This window comes from Hipposideros armiger, unplaced genomic scaffold (genome assembly GCF_001890085.2).
Source record: "Hipposideros armiger isolate ML-2016 unplaced genomic scaffold, ASM189008v1 scaffold_104, whole genome shotgun sequence".
Classification (NCBI taxonomy): domain Eukaryota; kingdom Metazoa; phylum Chordata; class Mammalia; order Chiroptera; family Hipposideridae; genus Hipposideros; species Hipposideros armiger.
The window spans coordinates 3,916,105-3,939,058 of record NW_017731454.1 but is presented as its reverse complement, the minus strand read 5'-3'; the positions used below and the strand labels follow the sequence as shown (position 1 = coordinate 3,939,058).

Here is a 22,954-nt window from a genome sequence, read left to right as displayed (position 1 = left end):
CAGCGGTCTGTCCCAGAGGATCTCACCAGGAAATGGGAGAAAGAGCCAGCTATCACAGAGTTGAGGAAGGGAGCCTTACACGTCAAATACACATTTCACACTACTAATATTTTCTCTATAAAATGCAAAGAAAACAACTACATAAACGTAGGGGACCTCCTCATGGTCCCCTGTCTCGGCCACAAAGAACATGCTTGCTCACTGTCTGTTAAAGAGATAAGGCATCCTGTTGCTTACGGATTCAGGGACCTGGATGTCACAGGTTTCTGACTTCCTGGGAGCCCTTGCCGTATCATCTCAGCTCTGTCTCTTGGCTCTACTGAGACATCCTGATCCTGTCTGGCTTCGTGGTCCCAGAGAGGGAAAGAACTAATGAACTCACTGGAAAAACATCTCACAAAATGGCTACAATCACTAAATATCAACAGCCAAATTAAGGATGAATAATGAAAAGAAATTAAAGGTCTTGTAGAAATAGCCTAATCTCAAGCTACCAAAGGCTCATAAAGATCATATAATCCTTATGTCTTGTAAAACAGAACATCCTGTAATTGTTTAATGGACACTTACTGCACCAAAGAGGAGTTTCTTCAATTTTAGGTACGGTCCTCTAAATTGCAAATGGCACTTGCCATTGTAGTGACCCTAAAGGTAGCAGTGGGTAATCAGCTGAACACAGAGTTCAACAATGTGAAATCGAGGCAAGCAATAGAGCCAACACATTTTTAAAATTAAGTAGAGAGAAGAACCCAGGCCAAAAAAAAAAAAAAAATTAACCAGAGAGGAAGAGAGCCCTGGACCTGCGCATCTCAGCTTGCTGGCTCGTTTGCTCTGCCAAAGCCATTCTGAGTCCTGTGCTAGAGCTCAGAGGAATGCAAGTGGAGGCTGCGTCACACGTTAGGTTTTGCCAGAGAGAACGAAAGCAGGACCAAAGGAGAGACAGCACAGCAGACACATCCCGCGGTGAGTACGCTTAGGGCGCTACAAGGAAAGCCTCATCCGTGAGCCCAGTGCATGCGACAATTATAGGTTTTCACACTCAGTCGCTGAAAACAGCCTGCTGATGGAACAGATTTCTGGGGCTTGTTAAGAGGTTTTTTTGGTTTGTTTGTTTACATTCCCAAATCCAACAGTTCCATGATGACACTCCTTCAACTTTTGTCCTTCAGAAGCAATAAAAGTTCTAGAAGAAAGTGGCAGATGGGAGTGACTTCGAAAGTAGAACTAAGTCACGGGTTTACTGTGAACATTACTTTGAACAGGCATCTTGTTACTTTGACAGTTTTATAGAAGTTGGGGTGGAAGTAAATACCATGGATTTGATATGGAACGAGTTCGCTACCGGTGGCTTTCCGGTGTCCAAAAGGGCTTCAGTCACTAGGCTGAATAAGCCCTGAGGACGGGCTGGTAAAGCTGCCATGGGACCTGAGGGATGGAGACTGGGAAATCGTTTACAGCTCAGACTGCCTTTTATACTTTGGGCAAAAGACTCTGAGAACTACTGCAGCCTTGGAGATGGAGCATATCAGAGTGGTAGTTCTTCATCACAAATGCGAGACCTCACAAACGGACTGCAGTGGGCGCGGAAGCAGAGTCATCCGATGTCACAGGGACAACATGGCAAAGCTCAGAGTAATTCCAGATGCCAAGAGAACACTCCATGGCTGGGAAAGTGGCCGGTGGTATTTTAGAAAAGAGTTAGAAGTCCTTTCCAAGAGTTGAAAATAAGAACGTGTATTTCAAGGCATTGCAGCAACTGTCTTCCTCTCGCCCCACACCCAGCCTGTTTCGTTTCTGGGAAGGTAAGGATGCTGCATTCTGTCCTCGTGGGCAGGAAGACAACATGCATTATTTGGAAGCATTTCCAGGCATGGAGAAATGCTGAAACATTTCCGCTTGAGGCTTAACTTCACTATAGTGAATCATGATGTCCTCAAATGCTCACAAGAAATGCCTGCAAACCTACACAGCAGGCAATTACACAAAAAGGCACGTTCTCCTTTTGTAGATGACACTGCAAATACTTAAAAAAAAAAAGACACAAGCACCAGAAGCACTCTGTGTCAGAGTTCTGACTACTCTAGACGTCCAGAAATGTCGCTGAACCTGTGGAAATACACTGATCCCTAAGAAGGTAGCACGTCTTCCTTCCCTTCTCTATGTGGGCCGAGTGGAAGGCGGTGTGAGACCAGAACTTCCTGCTAGGGAGAGAGTGACAAAGGCTACTCAGAGAAAAATGCCTCCTGTGCAGGACAACTTCCCCTTTATATTAGCAGGGATATTCTTATAGGAAGAGGAGTTATGTGTGATTGCAAGAGACCTGAACTTTGAAAGCATGGCGTTAACCCTCGAGAGGTAAAACAACTGAGTATTCCTTACACAAGTACCTGAGTCTTGATTCTGGGCTCTTACCTGCTAATCCTGAGTTGAAAACCACTGTGGGAGAAGACGTCCCGGGCAGTGGGGGTGCAGAGGGAGGAGGCGGGGGTGGTAAAGGAGGAGCTGGCACAGTCTCAGCTGCAGGACCAGGAAGAGGAGGAGGGGGAGGAGGAGGAGGGGGTGCGGGTGGAGGAGGCGGTGGCGGCATAGGTGGTGTTACTGGACCATTTTGCACTAGCAAAAAAAATTAAAAAAACACATTGACTTTGTAAATAGGGGAGTGCTTTCCCCCACCCCGCAATAGGTCGCATGCACACAAAGTATCCGAAAACAAAACACTGAAAAGGACAAAGGATTTTTTTTCAAAGACTGTAATATTTCCTCATTGACAAATGGGGAATATACTGCAACATACGTGAAATGAAGATTTATATGCTTAATTTCAAAATGTAAAATGTTCTTAAAATTGGTAAGTAAAAGAGCATGCCAACAAAAGCAAAGAACATAAATGAACAGTAGGTTTAAAAAAAAACCTAAATCTCCCAAAACTACCTCAGTTCTCACACGAAGTCTTCTTACCTGCTTCAGGTGCATCTGACAACAGAGGTAGTGGTGGGGGAGGAGGGGGCAGGGGTCCTGAGGAGGCGGCCCCTGTTATTGGTCCCACAAAGTTACCCACTGCCACTTCTGACCCTGTGGACAATGTGCCAGAAGCCACCACTGGAAGTATGGCGATGTCCCCATCCCCTTTCTTCTGAATTTTAATGGTCCCTTGTTTCTCCAGTTCATGAATCTTTTTTTCCAGGGTAGACTGTCTTTGAATGGCTTCTTCTTTTTCTTTGACCATTTTCCTTAATGTGTGAACCTGGGTATTTGCATCTTTGTAGATTTCCTGTAAAAGAGTCCATGGTCAAGGGTTTGTCTTCGCATAACATTCATACCTCTTACCATCAGATTGGCAAATTGAGGATAAAGAAAATTAAAAAAAGAAAAAGAAAAAGGATACTCATATATAGGAATTCTGTGGAACTCAGCCCTCAGCCAGAACTTATAAGGTCCCACATTCATTATCATTTGTTCACTGGTAATACATGCAATATATGTTAGCAATTGTTATTGTTGATGTACTTCTTTCCGTTAATAAATACAGGTAACTCAATTTTCCCTACAGGTGGAGAGGAATGGGGCACAGATAACCCCAAAATAATTTTATAGATGCCTTGGGGAGATCCTGAGGGTATTTTGATGGTGCAGCATTTTTCCTTTCACTTGTTTTAAAATTCATTTGTAACTCCTAGATACATATCAACTAACAGTAACAAAAGGGCCCTAAATCAGACTTGGATAGAAGTCAGACTGGGATTAAAAATCTGCAAAGTATGGAATAATCGATTCCGGAGTAACCAGGAGCTGATTTCCTGAATGGATTTCTCTGGCCTCACAATGCCCCCTTGACCAAGCTCAGGACAGTAATTGTTGTAACATTTTCCTTTTGGTAATGCAGTTAACAAAACAGGCCAATGCTTCACTCCACTAATGACTTATTTCTGTCCACGTTTTTAGCAGAAAACAAAGAAGTTACGATTTTCAATGCAAAGGCTGTCCCAGTTCCTTTTATAAGGGGCCCACAGCAGTTCCAGTGAAAGGATTTTATGGAACTTACTCGCTGGGCCTAGTACATGTGATCCCTCACCACAAACCTCCAGCAGGCAGGGAAACATTCTTCACACCCTGTCTATTATTAATAATCTGAGAGTCTGAACTTGAATTGAGTCCATATGCTACAACTTTGTCTCGATGGCGTGCCAGAAAATAAATTTCCTAGAGTTAACTGTAGGACATGTCAGAATATCAAGCAGCACACACAGACATGATAACCATCGCATAAAATGTGCCATTTCATCAACGGTGGTGTAAAGGCAAGCCATTTGCCTGAAAGCCCTCCAGGCATCTTAGTGGTTTTATGTTCTTTACAACTCTAAGCACACGGATGGCACTCCTTAAATACCTGACATGTAAGGTAAAACAATGCTAACGACAAATAAAATAGCTGGGATTATCTGATAATAAAATGGATTGGTTTTGCTTTGCTTTCTTTCTTTTTCTTTTTCTTTCTTTTGTGCATGCCATTAGATCTCGACTATGCTGTGATTTCACCATTTCCATGGCAACCACCAAATCTGGTTTCAAGTGGAAGCAAAGCAAAATAACAAAGAAATCTAAGTTCTAATAAAAATAAATAAGTGGCATAAATTAAATCCATGCCATGTTTTTTGTTTTGTTTTGTTTTGTTTTTAAATTTCCAACCAAATGGGTGATCCACAGAATGAACTCAGAGTCGTCCAGATGGGAAAATATCGTTGCTCCCAAAACCTGTGAGAAGGAAGTATACTGAACCCCCAGCTCTGGATTGCATGCACATGTGTGTATAAACCATAACTATGTGTACTTTTGAGTATCACCTCTGAAATAGTTCCAGTAAATACGTTGCATCAATGCATTCCGATGACATGAATGTATTCCATGCTCTACTAGCCTAACGCTGGAGCACGCTCCCCCCAATGCCCATCTGCGCCAGCCGTCATCAGCACACTTACTCGAACCACATCCAGCTCTTTGTTCCTCTGCATGAGCTGCTTTTCCAGTTCCACAATCTTGGACATGGCTTCATTCTCTGTGTCTTGCAGTTTTTCGGACAGCTGTAAAGTTGTGAAAGGAAAGCGGTGTCACAACACAGGATCGCTCTGATCAGGTCCTCAGTTCTCAGAAAGTGCAGCTCAAAGACTATTAGGGGCCCGTCAAGAGTCCTGCAGGTGTTCCACAGGTTATTTTCTGGAAACATTAATGTTTATAATATGGTTCTGAACACGTGTTTATGTCTATCAGAAAGCAACTTATACAGGATCTTTAACAAAATCCGTACATCAGCACCTTAGTGTTGGGATCTACACCGTGTGTCTCTCCATTTCTGTTGGGGCTATAGAACAGTAGGTGAAGGAGGAAGGAAGTCCACCTTTCCCTCCCTGAGAAGGGCCATTTGGCAAAAGCTTCTGAAAACAGCTGATTCAGAAAACTTGGCTCTGTTATTATAGGTAACCAACTGAAAAAAATACAACCACTTGTTTTGACCCAAACTACCCCAATAATAAAAGCCATTTTGAAGGGGCAGTTCAAATAAACAGGTGGCCTACTACAAAAGTGGGTTATGTAAGTACGGCCATGCAACATTGGCTGGGGCTCAAGAGAAAGACAGAGTGAGCCATGTGTTAAACAGTTACTTTTCACATAAGGCATTAGAACTGAGCAGTTTCTGATTTCTTACATCTCACTGAAAATGATCAATCACAAGTAAAGAAAATCAGGGAAGCAGGGTGAGGAGGAAGAGTAGATTTACACTGATCGGGTTCAGAATAATATAAATCTTTTAAGAGAAGAAACATTAAACCTGGAAACGCTCTTCCTAAGCAGGTGTCAACCAGGTGGAGCCTTCACTGCAGCACTCCCAAAGGAATGGGTCTTGGCAACTTGGCTTAACCACAAGCCAGGAAGATGCCCATTTGCAGACAATGGGAAAAGGTGAAGGACATTAAACAGATGTAATACTCGTAACAAGGAAAATAAATGTCCAAAGGGAAAAACAATATCCCTTCAAAGAGACAATTCATTTCACAATCAAGGACACTGTCAATCAGAATTCAACAAAAAAAATCTGGCCCTCGGGCCAGCCGGGTGGCACGTTGGTTAAGAGCTGGCTTGGGACTCCAGAGGGCCCTGGTTCGGATCCCACATATGAGGACCAGTGACACTGCCCTCTACAGCTAAGATGCTGAACAACAGCTCAACCTGGAGCTGGGCTGCCGTGGGTTGCCGACGTCGTAGGCTGCAGCCCCTGTGGCAGTGGGTTGCCATGGGCTACCGTATGTAGCCAGCAGCCAGCATGCGCTGCCAGCAGCCGCGAGAGCGGCCATCCAGAAGCCAGAAACTGATCTGCCTCGCCCGGGAAGAGCGCAATGATGGTGCCAACTTGGGCCAGTGAAGCAGCGTCCTCCACAACTAGCCTGAAGAACAAAAGGACAGCAACTTGTCTGTTCTCCTTCCCCCAAGTCCTCAATAAAAATCTTTTTAAAAAATCTGGCCCTCATAATGCTTGGGTTTTTAAGAAGCACCATTGTTCTATTCATTTTTGTACTATTCCAATATTGGTTGAATGGATGAACAAATGACTAATCGCTAAAGGCCTTTAGACTCATATTCAACTGGGTCCGTGGGAAGAAAAACCCCTCAAAGAAAAACAAGCCCCCTGCCCTGATGCAGAGCTGACATTAGAGGACACTGCTTGAAAGAGGAAGACATATGGGAAAGCTCGCTGATTCCCTTGAAAATGCTTATTGTTTAAATGAAGTTATTTAGAGCTTGAGTAACCATGAGGCAGGAATGTGAAGACATACATCATGAAGCCACTAGATCCTGCTGTCCACGGGCTTGTATGGACACATCTGATAGAAGGTGATTCATATTCAGAAGAAGGTACTTTTTCACCTTGGGCCAAATTCGCATACTTGAGTTGCACTTCGCTCTAGGTAATGCCAATCACCTAATTCCTCTGTGCCTATCACTAAGACAGCTAGGAAATCTGGACGTAGCAGAAACTGAACAGGTGAGCTAAGACAAGGCAACGGATTCCACTTGGTTTGATGTAACACACCTGCCTTCTTTGAAAGGACCCAGAATGGTTTCTGATAGCGCTCTATCCCAAGTTGCAGCTCATTTATACATTCCAAATCTTTTCATTTACTGCACCAATGGCTAATATTTATTCTAGCTTGCACCCAGTTAAAACATAAGCATTTGCTCCTTTTCTGAGATGTAGTTACATGAGAGATGTTTTCTTCCAGTTCTTCCACCCTCTCCAAGGCTGCATTCTTGGTTTCAGCGTCTTCCAGCAGAGCTCCCACATCAAACACATTGTCCAGGTAAGCCTGAATCTGTACCTGCAGCTTGTCACTCTCAGTGTGTTTCAGCTTCTAAAAACCAAAATGCAAGACAAGGTGGTGTGAGCACAGCTGTGAAAATAGAACATAATTACCCAACAGCCTACATATTTTTGTTTGTTTCAAATCGTCTCGTCCTTTCCAAAAGAGGGTTTGATATATCATCCCTCTTAAGAGAATTGCAGAGTAGCCATCTAAAAGGGTACCATCAGATTACTTTCTGGTGAATACCTGTTCCCAATATACTCATTTGCTCCTTAATCCTTACTGTGGATATATTCCCAGCATGAGTATATTCCAACCTTTGATACAGGTGAAAGCAGGAAAACAGAAAAACTGAAATCAACTTGAGGGGAAACAGCAGTCACAGGTGAAAAACTGGAGGAGTATCTCTGTAGGAGAAGAGATGAAGTGGTGGCATCTTGCCTGGGTAGTGACGGTAGTCCCAGTTGGAGGAGAGGGTTAGGTAGGTGGTGGGGTAGGCACTGATAGAGTATATTAGCCTTGGGGCTTATTGTAGCACAAATTGCTAGAAGCCACCTCCCATGATTACTTCCCTAAGACACTGCCCCCAAATGAGGAGCTCAGGGTTCCCCGAAGCACAGACCAGGAAGCTTTCCCCTATTCTCTGCATGCCAGGGCTGGGCATTCCAAAAGAATTCAACTAACTCTAAGATGAAATTAGAGGTCAAGTAAATCAGGGAATCTTCCTTACAAGTAACATAAGGCATGGCTTTCCCTGAGGAGCAGATGAGTAGCTAGAATAATACATGGCACAAGGATGACGCCGATAAACATTTACTGAACAAATTAATGGCTCCTCACAGGCTGGGTTTTTACAGTCTACTGAAACGTCTATATATTACACGCTTATAATATTATTCTTCTAGCCACTTCCATCTATCAGGATCCAGAACCGACAGACCAGGAAGTCAGTTTTCAAAAAATCTTAAATTTTTAAGAGGAATTCTGCTCTGCATAGATTCTCAGAAGAACAGGTTTTCTCCTAGTTCTAATCTGGCATTCTACAACACAGCTTGTTCTGAAGAGAGTATGTTCCATCCTAGTTTAGGAGTCAGAACTGAAAAAGACTTCTGAATAAGGGTAAAGTCTAGAAAAAAAATGGGGATGAAACTTAGTGGGATTTTTCACAAGATTCACAGTGGTTAGCAGGTACTGGTATGTTACTACCTGTTACGGTAACCTGAGCCGGAAGCAAGCTCTGTGCGGCCATCACAAAACTTAACTCAGGACACCATTAGGAAGCCCTACATCCAATTTCTATTCAAATACTGCTACTCTCAGAGCATGTGGGGAAAGAAGATAGACAAACCTTGATCTCAAAGCAGAAAAAAAAACCTTTCAATACAATATTCTGTCAAAGGTATTAGCGGGCCTTTAAATAGGAAAACAACTCAAACAACTCTTAGTGGAAATCTATCATGCCACTCCCTGAGTATAGTCTTCAGAAAACACGAGGCCAGTCTATCCAAGAGCAGCCCCACTGCTCTGATAAGCAAGGCCATGAGCTCCAGAATAACTAATTGTGTGACTCTATCTTACAATAAAGCGAGGGCACACTATGTATAATCGTAACAAAGATAGGCAGCTGAACTCTGCCGATGTCCAAGGGAAGTACTTCCGTGTTCTTTTTATTGGGTTGTCGGAAAAGTCATGATGCGTTTTTGCACCGAAAAACATAGGAAAAATAAGTCATCATTTTTCCGACAACCCAAGAGCTAGAAAAAGCCTTGAAACTGAGGTTAACAATTCTTGCCCTATCACTAGTGGTCTTCCAAGTTCAAGTGGACCACTTTTATATAGAATGGAAAACAAAACTGCCCAAAGGTTAAAGGACAGCAGTACATCCTGTGCACACAGAGCTACTCAAGTCCGTCTACGATTTTCACATCAGCTTTCTGTTTCTAAGCTCAAGAACTTCAGGGAACCCGCTGAGCACTTTTGCAAGGGAGCAAGAGAAAGAGAAACTTTAGATTTCCATCTCCCAAGAACTAAAAGTAGAAGCTCTAAAGCCACAAACATTTTAAGCAAAATTTAACAACTACACAAGGAAGTATCTAGTGTCCATTTCCTCATTACTTTTTTATGCTCTAAGCAATTAGTCATCAGTTTGTTGCAGTCTTAGTTTGACTTTCCCTGCCCAGAGAGGGTCCCCAGAGTAAACAAGAACATGAATTGCCCAATAGTCCGAAGGAAGGCTGCAACGAGACTGACTCACACAGAGCTCCAAAGCAGAGGAAAGCTGCAGCAAGGCTACAAGAGGTTATCTGACTCTGGGACTAAAGGCTTCTGGCAGAAGACAGCAGAGGGTCCCAGGAGAACCGCAGGAATCTGGTTTCTCTGGCAGACTGCATCACTCAGATTGGTTCCTTTTAACCCGTGCTACAGTGAAGCTGATTGTATAGAGCTTTAAGTGTTCTTTAGTCACTGTGGAAGTGTATCTTGGAGGGGAAGCAATAAATCAAATGTTAGATTAGAGCCAAAGCTTTCAGCTATACTTACATCCAAGTACTCGTCCAGGCCTAACTTGGTAAATTCGTACTGGAGGTGAACTCTGAAATTCATGTCTTCTACTGAATGGACTACGATATTAATAAACTGCATAGAGGCCACCTGAAATGAAATTGTCACTGGGTTAGACAGGCCCCAAGATTGTTTTCTCAGTGTAAGCATCACATATGCTTTCACTATACACATTAAGTTCACTTACCAATTTCCTTTTTCTTCATTTCACTGGGTTTTTAAAAATATTTTATATATATTTTTTAATTCAAAAGTCATTTGGTACCATAATTAGATACCGCTTCACATCCACTAGGATGGCTAATATCAAAAAAAAAAGAAAATAACATGTATGGCAAGGATGCGGAAACTTTAAAATCCTTATTCATTGCTGGTGGGGATGTAAAATAGAGCAGCCTCTCTGAAAAGTCTGACAGTTCCTCAAAATGTTAAACACAGTTACCACATGACCCAGCAATCCCACTCCTAGGTATATACTCAAGAGAAATGAAAATACAGTCTACATAACAACTTGTACACAAATGTTCATGGTACCATTGCTCATAATAACCAAAACGTGGGAAAGAAAACCCATTGTCCATCAACTGATGGATTTAAAAAATGTGATTATCCACACATAATGGGATATTATGTGGCAATCAAAAGAAATGAAGTACTGATATGTGCTACAACATGGATGAACTTGAAAACATTATGATAAGTGAAAAAACATCAGTCACAAAAGACCACATCCACTATGACTCCATTCATATGGAATGTCCAGAATAGGTAAATCTACAGAGACAGAAAGCATGTTAGTAGTTGCCTTGGACTGGAGGTGGGAACAATGACAAGTAGCTGCTAATGGGTGTGGGGAGTCTTTTGGGGCGGACAAAATTTTCTAAATTGGGTTGCAGTGCTTACTGCACAACCCTGCAAATATACTAAGAATATATTGACGTGTATACTTTAGATGGGTATACTGGATGGTATGTTCATTAAATCTCAGTAAAGCCATTTTAGAAGAGTTTTGTAGGTATACGGCAGAGGCTTTGTAAGTTATTACAGATACATTATAGAAAATGTGAAAATTATTATAAGAAAATCATTCAAATCATCTATGATCACCCCAGAAAAATTTCACTGTGGCCCCCACCGTACCAATAAGATTGTAACAGGAGCTCTGACCCGTCTTTCCAAAGTTTTAAACAACCACCCAGTTCCCATTCCACAGAAGCGGTGCATTTACTGCATCCTACCCACAACTGCATCAGTGGCCCTGAGACCGGCCACAGAGAAAACCTCTCCCCAGTTTGGTAAAAACAGTATAGAGTGCAACAGATCTCTTTTGCTTTTAATGGAGACAGTTTATTTAGGTGAACATCTCTCCCTGATGATTTCCCTCTATGGTTAATCAGAGCCTCCTGTAAGGAGGTAAAACGATTGTGGAACCCAGATTCACATTTACTCTGAAAACCGCCTCACTCTGTCTCTCTCCCCCAAACCCAATTTCCTTTTCTTTTTAAAACTGTAATCGAGTTAGATTCTTCCTTGAGTATATGTTATATGTTGAATATCCTTGGACAATACGTACACTCTCTAGGTTACAAGGGACTCTACTGCAATTTACTAAAGTTACTTGAGGTGCTATGGTTCAACCAGCCAAAAAAGATTCATCAGTTTTTTTGTTTTCTTTTGTCCACACACAAAAAAAATACTTTTAAAGGTCTTGTGCTATGTTAGAAGAATTTATATTGTATTTTATAAGAAATATGTTGTTTGGGAGGTTATGCACCTTTAATTGCATTCCCAAGACAGTTTATGAAAAGCCTCATTTTCTGAAAGAAAAATGTGGTTGGATTTTGGCATCTTTCCATTTCTCTTCTGAAAGCTGGTCTAAAGATCTGTTGAGTTTTATGATATGCCTAAGAGGCAACTATTTGCTAGGTGACACGGGAATTGAGCACATAGTCCCTTGTAATTAAGGTTCCTCCATACATGTACATGAATAAACAAGCTGACATGAAATATGTTCTCGCATGTAAATAGTGCAGGTGTTTTTAAAGGGCTTGACATAACTATAATTTCAGCAGAAACTCCAATGGCTGAGAGATCCAGTAGGGATAACAGATAAGTGAAGTGGGCCCCATATAATACAATGGGGGATAGTATAGGCTGTGATGAACTGAAAAGGCTATCTGCAGACAAAAAGAATAGGGGTGACTTGGCTCCAGCAGCTGATAACCTGCAAGAACAGGGATCCATTATTACCAGCTATTTTTAGCTTAAGAATATCAGAAATCTGCATTTTTATACGCAATTTCCGAATTCTTTTATGGAAGGACATCACTGTCAGGCTAACTCACAAGCCTGTCGCTTGGCTTCAGTTGGGCGTCTCCAGTTTGCAGCCCCAGCTGAAAGGAACAAGTAAGTTCCCCCCAGGAAGGCTGAGGAAAGAAACCGGTGAGGTGAGCCAGAGCACAACTTCTTACATATTTATCACCAGTGCAAACAGCCTGATACACTCCAAAAACTCCTCGTAACAAGAATTCAAAAGTCAATGTAAAAGTGCATTTCACATTTTTTTTTTACTTTTTTAAAAAGCACACATACATATACTTCATGGGACAGAATATCTTCTCTATAAAAGATTTCATCTTTCTCACTGATTTTGGAAGAGCCTGAGGACCAGGGTGCATATTAAATTTGAGGACCCAGAAAAAATTTTTACATAAAAGGGTTAGAAACCTGCAAAGCTATGTTTCATATTTTGTAGTCACTGAAGCAATTCAAATCAAAGTCTTGCCTGGAATCCTAAGCACAGGTTTAGAAGACTCAACAAGGTAAGAACAGACTGGGATATCAGCTCCAGGCTAGAAGAGATCTGAGAGATTAAGCCCAGGTAAGGATGTCCTTACCCGGTTCAGAAGTTGCCTAGGTCAGAGGTTGCCTGGGTCAACCAGATTAGGTCAAAGAAAGTATGCAGACCTCGGTGCACTCAAGAGTAATCTGTCTCAGGAAACTCTCTATAGTGGATTCCATCTTCCATCCAGGATGGAGATTTGGGTATATGAATTCAAAAGTGCTCAAACTCCTTTTGCTGTTTGTATCTGAAGATGACAGTCCTGCCGCTGAACCCTATGTTGCTGCATGTGATTTTCCCTGCTGAGACAATGTGTAGTATGATTATGCCCTCTCGGAATTACCAGAGCAGGAAAGAGATCAAGAGGGGAGGAACATCACTGCTATATATGAATTTGGAGGATATATAAGTCAGTTCTACAAACCAAAGCACTTTACTCTTTGAGAATATTGTCTTGGAGAAGGCCACTGGCTGAGGTGTGCAAAGGCAAAATGCTCAAGATTCTTATTTCTGCCTTAAGGACTCTTAGGCAGCACTACTGACAGCTAAGTTTGGCAGCTGCAGGCATTTGCACCAGGCATTAACTTCCTTTTCCCAAATGCATGGCTTCACCCTTTATTTGTTTTAAATAATCTGTACTTTTGGCCTGCACTATAGTGTATAGATAAGGAATAAAACTGGAAATAAATGCCATACAGGGAAAATACAGATTAAGTGGGACAGTCTAGATTGGATCTATAGCATATTATACTCAATTTCCTGTCCTTTGTAACATATACATACATATGTATGTATAATACACACAAATGTTAAATGGATTTAGGAAAAAATTGCTGAAACTGAGTTTTATTGAATGTAGTACTAAAATAGCTCACCATAAAATCTATGTTATTGTCTTCATTCCTGAAATGTTCCATCAACTTCTCAAAGCGCTGTTTTTCTCCGCAAACCTGAAACACACATTTTCATTGTGCATGTGAAATTCCAAATATAAGTATTCCAAAATTAAATGCAGACATTTTAGCATTAAAAATTATTTCCAGAATATCCACTTTTTTTTCGCCCCTCTCTTGCTATTTACTTTTATTCTTAGCTAGTGAACGCACAAATAGCAACATGAGCCAAGACCAAAGCTGATCCTGGATTTCTTCTGCTGTGATAAATTATGAAAAAATGTGATATTTTGAAATCCATATCAAATGTATTCTTCTTTCGTTGGTTATCTTTGCAATGTCCTACCAATATTTTTAGCCTGTATTCAGAATCCCAGAGTGTTGCTTATGGTTAAAAAAAAAAAAAATCACTATGGTTTTCCTTTTTACAAAAAAAGGCATGCTAAAAGATCTTAATCATTTTGTATTTAAATTCTTTGAAAGGCAAATTCAAAATGTTCATATCATGTCAAACCAAATCAAATCATTGTAGTATATAAGCTACAACACAGAAATTTTGGGAAGCTATATTAACTCAGTCAAGGTGAGTACAAACATTTGCAGGAATTTGCAAAGTAGCACTCCAGAAGCCTGAAACATACGCATTCAGCTTGAATTAATACATTCATTGAACAGGTGAAATAAAACAGGTAAAATACTATGAACTCCAGGTGTCTGCATATATATGGAATTAAATACATTGAATTAAAAACACAAAGTCAAAGAAAGATTTGTACCAAATAATATCTCTGGAGACTTATTTCCAAAGCCAAAGGATAAACTTTAGTTCTGTCAGTGTCCCTGGCTACATTTTGTGGAGCAAAGTCCTATATCCACTGGTTTATTGATTCCACCTTCAGGAAACATGTACTTCAACATCTATGGGCTACATGGTGTGTTAATAAGACACAATCTCTGGTCTTAACATTTTGCAAACTTAAAAAAATTTGTTTTTAATTAAATTTATTGGCATGATAATGGTTAGTAAAATTACATAGGTTTGAGGTGTACAATTCTGTAATACACCATCTATATATTACTTTGTGTGTTCACCACCCAGAATCAGTTCTCCTTCCATCACCATATATTTGATTCCTTTTCCCTCTTCTACCACCCACCTTCCATCTTACCCTCTGGTAACCACTGAACTATGGTCTGTGTCTATGAGGTTTTGTTTCTTTGTTTGTTTGTCTTGTTCCTTTGTTGCTTTCAGTTTTATATCCCACATATCAGTGAAGTCATATGGTTCTCGACTTCTTCTGACTTATTTCGCTTAGCAGAATAATCTCAAGATCCACCCATGCTGTCACAAATATTCTTAACTAAATTTTCTGATTTCATTTTTGATCTTAGGGATACTCAGTGAATCCTAAAGAATTCTCCATTAAATGATATTTCATAATGCTCTAACGCAGCCATTCAACTCCACTATATTAAATTCCATGTGTGTGCACGCACGCGCATGTGCAGGAATTTTGTGTTTTGTTCATCACTCTCTCCTCAGCATCCAGAACAATGCTTAGCACACTGTAAGTTCTCAATAATAGTTGTTGAATTGCACTGAATAGAGAATAAACAATTTTGTTAAAATACACTTAACAAAAGGGACTTGCTACTCTCCACCATAATGGTTTTCCAACAAGAACCATCAGACCACGTAGATAGGCACCAGGCGTAAATCTTTAGTGTTGGTTCTTGTGCCTGAACTGAGAACATTAAGGGAAGAGCCTTCGACCTCTGAAGGCCTTTTGGTCTTACAGCAACTTCATTTTCTCAACAGATTCAGACCACAGTTTACTGTATTCTGATGACAACACTCCATTTACTTAACACCTGTCTTAACAAAAACTAATAACCGAAGACAGAGCAACAGTGCACACACCCAGTCTGGAGAAAGGGGAGGGGAGGCTCCAGAAGGCAGAGTTTGAAGTAAAGCCTTTAAAAACACACGTGTCCAATCCCACCCGAGAGAGCCTGATTCAGCAGGCCTGGGCGGGTCTGGGTGACGTAGGCACAAATAATTTTAAAAACACTACAGACCATCTGATGCTCTGCAAAGGCTGACAACCAGAGATTTATAGGGATACTCAGGCCATGTTCTGCCCCGGCCCCTCTAGAGAACACACAGTAAGTTCCTGGAAACAAAAGGTTTGATGAAGCAGCTGAGGCAGTGCCAAATCAGCTCCCTAGACTGTGACATCATTCCCATCTTGTGCCCAAAGTCCCAAGAGTCCCCAGCCTTAAACAAGGGCCCAGTGGGTGAAAACTGCCAAGGCTTGGTAGGGAAAAGGTCAGAATTACAACTTGGATTTTCTTGAAGAGAAACCTCAACATAAGCATTTGTTCCCTACGAGAATGGTTTACTTCAATCTGTTTGGGGAGGCTGGTAGTGAAGACAGGCAGTCTTGGATCTGGGGACAACTGTCAGCTCGCCTGCAAAACAGGCTGTTTAATGTCTGCCTTGAGAGGCAAGGTAAGTGAACCAGACGAGGCAAGTGAACCAGACAAGGCAATGGCCATCAATGAATAGTGATGATGACTACAAATCCTGCAAAATGGAAGGCAAAGCCCTTCAAATTCAAGAAAGTCAGAAATCTGGAAAGGACCTTGGGTAATCCACTACTCTCAATTTATGAATGAGACTGACACCCTGATATATCACATATCTTCAATTTGATGAAAGGTCTACACAGAGGCTAGAACCAGGCCCCCAACTGCCAGCATGATGCTCTTTCTCCCACACGGCCTAGAATTGTTCAGGTAAAGATTCCATTTAAAACAATGGTTAAAGCATTCCAGAATTATCTGAGATGCCAAGAGAGGAAAATCATTATCAAAAACTGCAGTTGTTACATCATGCATATGGTTGATGTCCGTGCACCAGAATCTTCCATGGAGCTTCTAAAAAAGGCACTTTCTCGGTGTCTAATTCAAGATATCCTGAGAGTCTCCACAGATAGAACTAGGAATCTGTGCTTTGAAAAAGTACTCATGGTCATTGAACTAGCATTTGGGAAACAGTGACTTACACAATATTAGACTAGCTGATTAAGCCCTCAGCCTTTTTGACTACCAATGGTAAACAGATAGCTAGATCATTAAGTGTCCAATTCACTCAACCTCCAATTTAGCAACATGAATAAAGAACCATAGTTACTATAACTGGGTATCATAAGAACCCAGTAGGGATTGGCCCACTGATCCTGCACAGCTACGATGAATAATAAGGTAATGCCCAAATAATCAGGGATCGTGTCCAGAGCATTAGAGAAAATGGATTTTATATGGCTGAGGAAAGCACACGTGGGCAGCAATAAAACAAACTACTCATATCCTGTGAGTAAAAAGAGATAGCATCAAATCCAGAACAGGCAATATTAGATTAATTTCATGCTGGGTAAAGATTTCCAAAAAAAAATCGCTGTACTAGTCTGATAGGCAGGACTGAAATAGACGTTATGAGCTTTGAATATATACATTTCTTTAGAACTGTTCATTCTGTCAACAGACAAATCCATGCTGAGAACATGTGTTATGAAACAGAGAAATACCTTTAATCTTCAAAAATAACAGGCTTCAATATCTTCCAATTTACAGCTGCTATGAACCTGGTGAAAAGAATCCAAACGCACAAAACAATCTTTTGCCAACATGGATGCCAGCTTCAGGGAACCATGAAAGAATGATCCGACTGACCATTCTCGTCATCCACTGTGAGAACTAGAAGGGCCCCTCCTACCAGCCCCGCCAAGCCATTCCCTGTAAAGGTTTAGACAGGCTGCTCTGCTGCCAGTTTCCTCTAATGGATTCAGGGTGGTATTTTTGACATTCTTCCATAGGAACAGCATGGATTCCCGAGACCTCCTTCATTCCTGCTGAAGGAAAGGACGCATGCAAACCAGATTCACATTTGTTTCTACATTACTTTAGCAATCATTAAACAAGTGTATACTACAATCCTACAAGAAATGGGAAGATACATTTGGGGAAGGTTGGTAAGGCATGTCCCACATGAAAGGAAGTCGTCAAAGCTCATGGAGCTCACATCTGGACCACCCCCACACACTTGGTTCAAACAGGACCATTATGGCGGAACGTGCTGCTTCTCTCCTTTAAATTGGGCCTTGTTTTAGAAAATTGGTGAGGATGAAAGGAATGGGACCGCTGATTCTCAGTCATTTTCAGAATCCACACATTGGCCTTTGTGGGGATGCTTTCGAGACCTTCATCAAAACAGATGTAAGAGTCAGGGGCGTATTTGCATGTATATGTTATTGCACATTATACTTTGCTGCATGTAACTTCCACCTGCCAACAAAGGCCAGAGAATTAAAAAATACGGCACTATGGCGAGTGAAATCTGTCATTTCCTGACTTTTCCATTCACTGGTATTTCTCATTTCCCCACTAGCTTTGACACTGATTTCCTATTTCAGTGACAAGTACCCAGTGGAGTAGGTGGGGCAGAGAGTGAATTTAAGAGACACAGACAGCCACGGAAAGGCTGAGCACAGCAGGCTGGAGAGGGGCCCGTCTGTGCACTGGGCCATTCCATCAGGAAGTAGACTTCCACCCCAGCAGCCAGTGCTGCCAGAAATTAAGTGAACCAGAAGAAAAACACAAGTATATGCGCTGGAAAAGCAGGTCCTCTACTGCAAACTTACGTTTACTACTGTGCACTTAAGAGGCATCTTTATTTATAAATCATTTATAGATCATGCTTATATGAGTAAGTTTATTGATTAATCCTGTGTAAAGGGAACACGCTCAGGCTGGGATTCCTGAGCGCAAACATCAGTCTGCTAACACAGCCACCCATCCACCCATCCACCCATCCCTGTGGGGTCCTAGGACATACGGCCTATTTGCACCTCTAAGCTCTGACATTGATAAGGGTTTAATGTGAAATACTAAACAGGGGACCATAAAACCTGGGTTGTAAGTCCTGGCTCTGCCACAACCCCACAATGAGCTTGGACAACTCAGGGAACCTCCCTGGACTTCGGTTTTCACATTCATTAATTTGAGAGCCTTAGATTACATCCTTGGTTTTCATACCCTGTTCTCAGAAGCCATAAGTGTTCCCAGAGGAATGCTTTGGAAGCTCCAAAGATGGGGCTTGGCCGGGAAAGGGAAAGCACACATAAGAAAGGTTCTTGGAACTTCTATCCTCATTTATCCAGCTCTGCTTGATTATCTGAGTTTCCTGGTAAGATTTCTTTTGGAAAAAGAAAGATTCATTGAAGGTTTCCATTGCTAATAAAAGTTTGAAAAATTCCTCTCCCTCGTTATCTTGAAGCTCTAAGATTCTAATCTAGGCCTGGCAATAATATGATATTCCCACACTGACTGGCCTGGAAGCTCTACGCAAACCAAATTTAGAGAGAAACACTCGGCTACACAGGCCCTGAGTACCAAAGATAAGAGCCAAAGCACTAAGGCACTGCGTCTGCTCACTGGTGCTGGCGAGGCGGATAAGTCCTGCCCTGCCCAGATAAAAATGGGCCACACCCGGGACAAGCAAGTTACATTTTCACTTCAAGGAGAACTGAAGCAACAGCTCAGCTTCTGCCAAAAAACAACTCAACTCTGTCCTCCAACATCTGTGGAAGACATCTCTGAACAGTGTCCCAAACTATTTAAATAAATCTCGGGCCCTGGATGCAATAGGGGTGGTGGTTTAACGCATCTCTAAGGGTGGGCAGAGGTTAGCGGATGATTTCCCTAAAGGGTAATAGTGCAGAAAAGATGGGTTTACAAAAGTCTCGCAATACAGAGTATTATCTTGCTAGCCAGATGGTGAAATGAACAACAGACTGCCGGCCTTCAGCCACTTCTAGGTCCCCCTTCAAGGTCAGGGACTGTCTTTGGCTTCCCCCAGCAATAGCTCAATAGCTCCCAGGACACCACACAAGCTCTGCAGCCAGACTGAGGCCTGACTCTTATGAGGTGGCTGTAAAATATGCTTCTGGGTTAGTTATATAAAAATTAAAGGCCCCTTGCCTAAGTGTTTCCTTCTTGCCCTGTTGCCTGGCGCCTGCCTCAATACTCTCTTTTTCTCTTCTCACAATAGGCCCCTGTGATCCGCAGGGCTCCCTGCAGGAAGGCACCGTTTTAGAGGCACAGTCTATTATGACTGATTAGACTACCCTTCTCGGGGCTGCCCGGGGAACAAAAGTTCTGTTTTCTTTGAAGGGCCACATGAAGTAAACAGTTATTTCATAGTTAGTCCTAGGTGAAAAGCATCTTTTACCTGCTATTGAGAGCACCAGCAGACTGAGGGGTACTGACGCCATGATGGCCGGCCAGAAACCACTTTTCTGAGGTGTTCTGGAGTTCTGGGAAGTCTGTTAATTTTTGCCCTGAGGTAATTAGACATTTCATGCACTGACACCAAACAGCAGCCATGACAAAAGAAGATCACTCCAACCTGTTGCTGGCTCTCATTTCTCCTTAGGATTTAAAGGTGGAAATGTTCATCACATGGAAGCATTCTGAAACTAAACACCCTTAACTCACGCCACTGAAATGAAAACTAATGAAAGCTAAAGAGCTGAATGTATTCTATAATCTACAATGAAACCCTCCTTTCTCATAAATTAATCAAATATTTATATATCAATCTTAGGCTGGCAGACATCTGATTACAGGCCAGAGGTTTCCTCCACGTAATGCAAAACACGCTTTTGAAATCATCAGTCACTTTTCCAGATGTTTCCAAATATCCAGATGTTTGGCACCAGGCACACAAAGCATCCAGATGACTGCTTCACTTTCTGTGCACATATTTTTCTGTACTGAATAAAGAATACTGACGTAGAAGTCAAGGGCTAGTAAAATCCCCAAAGGATGACTTGTTGACACACCACACCTTAAATGAGAAATGTATTTTTATCACTCCCCTAAAAAAAGATGACCTTCATTAAATTCTAGAGAGTAAGGCTCTACAATATGATTCCTCATAAATGACATCTTTCAGAAAAATTCTTAATATATGACTTGAATCTCTCTGGCTTCCATGCAAGACTCACATCTCTTGGTCATCAATAAGGACACATACAGATTCTTTCAAGGCTTCTGTTCCTACAGGAAAACCTTCTAGTTCTTCAAGGGAGACTGGTATTTCAGTAGCTACCTGAGGACTAAATGACGAAGGCCTTCAGGCATCCCTGGAATGACTTACACAGTCAGACTCCTCAAAAGCAGAAGAGGGCCTAACATTATCCTTTATTTCATTCACTTCTCCTCCCAGCTTCAATCTTGGAGCATACCCAATCCGATCAAGCAAGGCAAAGGGGGGGGGGGAGACACGACACACAAGGACATCACATGTTCACTAACCATAGCAATAGCACATGGTATGAGCTGTTTAAATGCTGTGGCATTTTCACCAACAGAACTTGGGACCTGCTTGGGGGCAGATGTCAACCCGCACTCTCCTCATGCCCGAATCACAACAAATTAAATTGTACAAAGATGTGTTATGAACTCAGAGCCCTTGAAGACAAGGACTCTTTGTTTGTGAGATCAAAGACTTCAGTCCACAAAGAGGCAAATGCCTGAAGTTTGTCCATTGCCCCCTCCTAACTCTCAGTTCAGATCTCCTCTACTTTCTCCTGTACTCTGCCCCAGTTCTGGGTCTTAATCAGGACGACCTTGTTCTCAGCTACCTTTAACCACTTCTACCCAGCCCAAGATGACAGCCAGGCAATGGATTTGGGTAGAAGTCTTAAAGTGTGATCCTCAAACACTGAGGGCCCCTAAGGCCCTTTTACAGAGTCTGTGAGATCAAAACTATTTTTATAATAAAATACTAAGATGTGATAAACCTTATGCACAGAGTTGACATTTGTACTGGTGGTGCAAAAGGAATGGTGGGCGAATGAAACTGCTGGTCCTTCATATGAATCAAGGCAGTGACACTAAATTATACCAGTAATCACAGCATTCATCACAGCCATGCATTCTCAGTTTTGTTTTGTTTTTTAAAAAAGCTAATTTCACTTAAGAATACCTCCGATGATGCAATAAAAATATTAATTTTATTTAATCTCAACCCCTTAAATGCATATTTTTAATATCTATATGATGAAATGGAAAGCCTGCATAGGAATATATGTTGTCATGAGGACAAGCACTTCTGTGATTATTCTAGTTATAAGATAAACTAGTCACTTTTCATTCTCATTTGAAAGAACAACTGACAAACGACAGTTATTCAGACATATATACTTGGCGGTTATTTTCTTGAAAATGAATGAAGTGAGCTTTTTACTTTAAGGAAAACAACTGACAATATTTGTTTCCAATGATAAAAATTGAACTTTCAAGCAAAAATGAGAATTTTAGAAAATGTGTAGCCACTGTAAGCTTGAGAGCTTACCAGTATTTAAAGATTTATCTGATGAGATTGGTGGTAATAATAATTTACGTGATTTTTAAAAAATATTGCATTACCAGGGCCGGCTGAGTGGCTCAGTTGGTTAAGAGCTCGCTCAAGAGTTTGAGCTCTGAGCAACAGCAGTTCAAGTCCCAGCCCGAGCTGAGCAGCCGCTGAGCTGCCAACAGGTGGCAGGATGGCTCAGCTAAAATTAAAAAAAAAAATTGCATTATGAAATGTGTCAGTGTTTAGAAGATCTAGATAATTCAGTGAATTGACATTTTCCAAGTGACTACTGTATGTTGGTACAAAACTATGCATTCATTGAAGGTATAAGAGAGGAAAATAAATTTTAATGTAACAGTACAAGAAGTTCATTAATACGGTTTCAGGTTCCACATTGCAAGTAACATTTAAGAAACTACTACTTATCTAGTGTTTGTACAGCACAGTATCAAAAAAGAATACCCACTATTACCTGAAAATGCTGTTAAAACACTTCCGTTTCCATCTGCATATTTGTGGGGGTGCTAGATTTTCTTCAAGTACTTCAACCAAAGCAACTCAAGTGACTGAATACAGGAGCAGCTATGAGCATGTCACTATCTTCTATTAAGCTAGACTTTATAAGATGTATAAAAATATAAAATAATGCCACTGTTATACACTGGATTGTTTCTCTGCAAAATTCCTAGGTTAAAGCCCTAACCCTCAATTCAACTGTATTTGGAAACAGGGCTTTTAGGAAGTAAAGTAAATGATGTCGTAAGGATGGGATCCTGATGCAATGGGATTGGTGGCCTTTTAAGAAGAGGAAAAGGGATATCTCTCTCCCTCTCTCTCTCTCTCTCTCCCTCTCCCTCTCCCTCTCTCTCCCTCTCCCTCT

General features: G+C 41.4%; 1 protein-coding gene across 9 annotated transcripts in view; it reads right to left on the bottom strand.

The window, feature by feature from the left end:
* Nucleotides 1–22,954, bottom strand: part of FMNL2 (formin like 2) — a 297,656-nt gene that overhangs the window by 23,933 nt on the left and 250,769 nt on the right. For all 9 annotated transcript variants that reach the window (XM_019646515.1, XM_019646518.1, XM_019646514.1 and 6 more), the window contains 6 exons: nt 13,632–13,706; nt 9,894–10,004; nt 7,254–7,403; nt 4,977–5,078; nt 2,959–3,271; nt 2,413–2,613 (listed from right to left, as the gene is read on the bottom strand). In XM_019646515.1, coding sequence (XP_019502060.1) covers nt 2,413–2,613; nt 2,959–3,271; nt 4,977–5,078; nt 7,254–7,403; nt 9,894–10,004; nt 13,632–13,706 — 952 coding nt within the window. The remainder of the gene's footprint in view (nt 1–2,412; nt 2,614–2,958; nt 3,272–4,976; nt 5,079–7,253; nt 7,404–9,893; nt 10,005–13,631; nt 13,707–22,954) is intronic.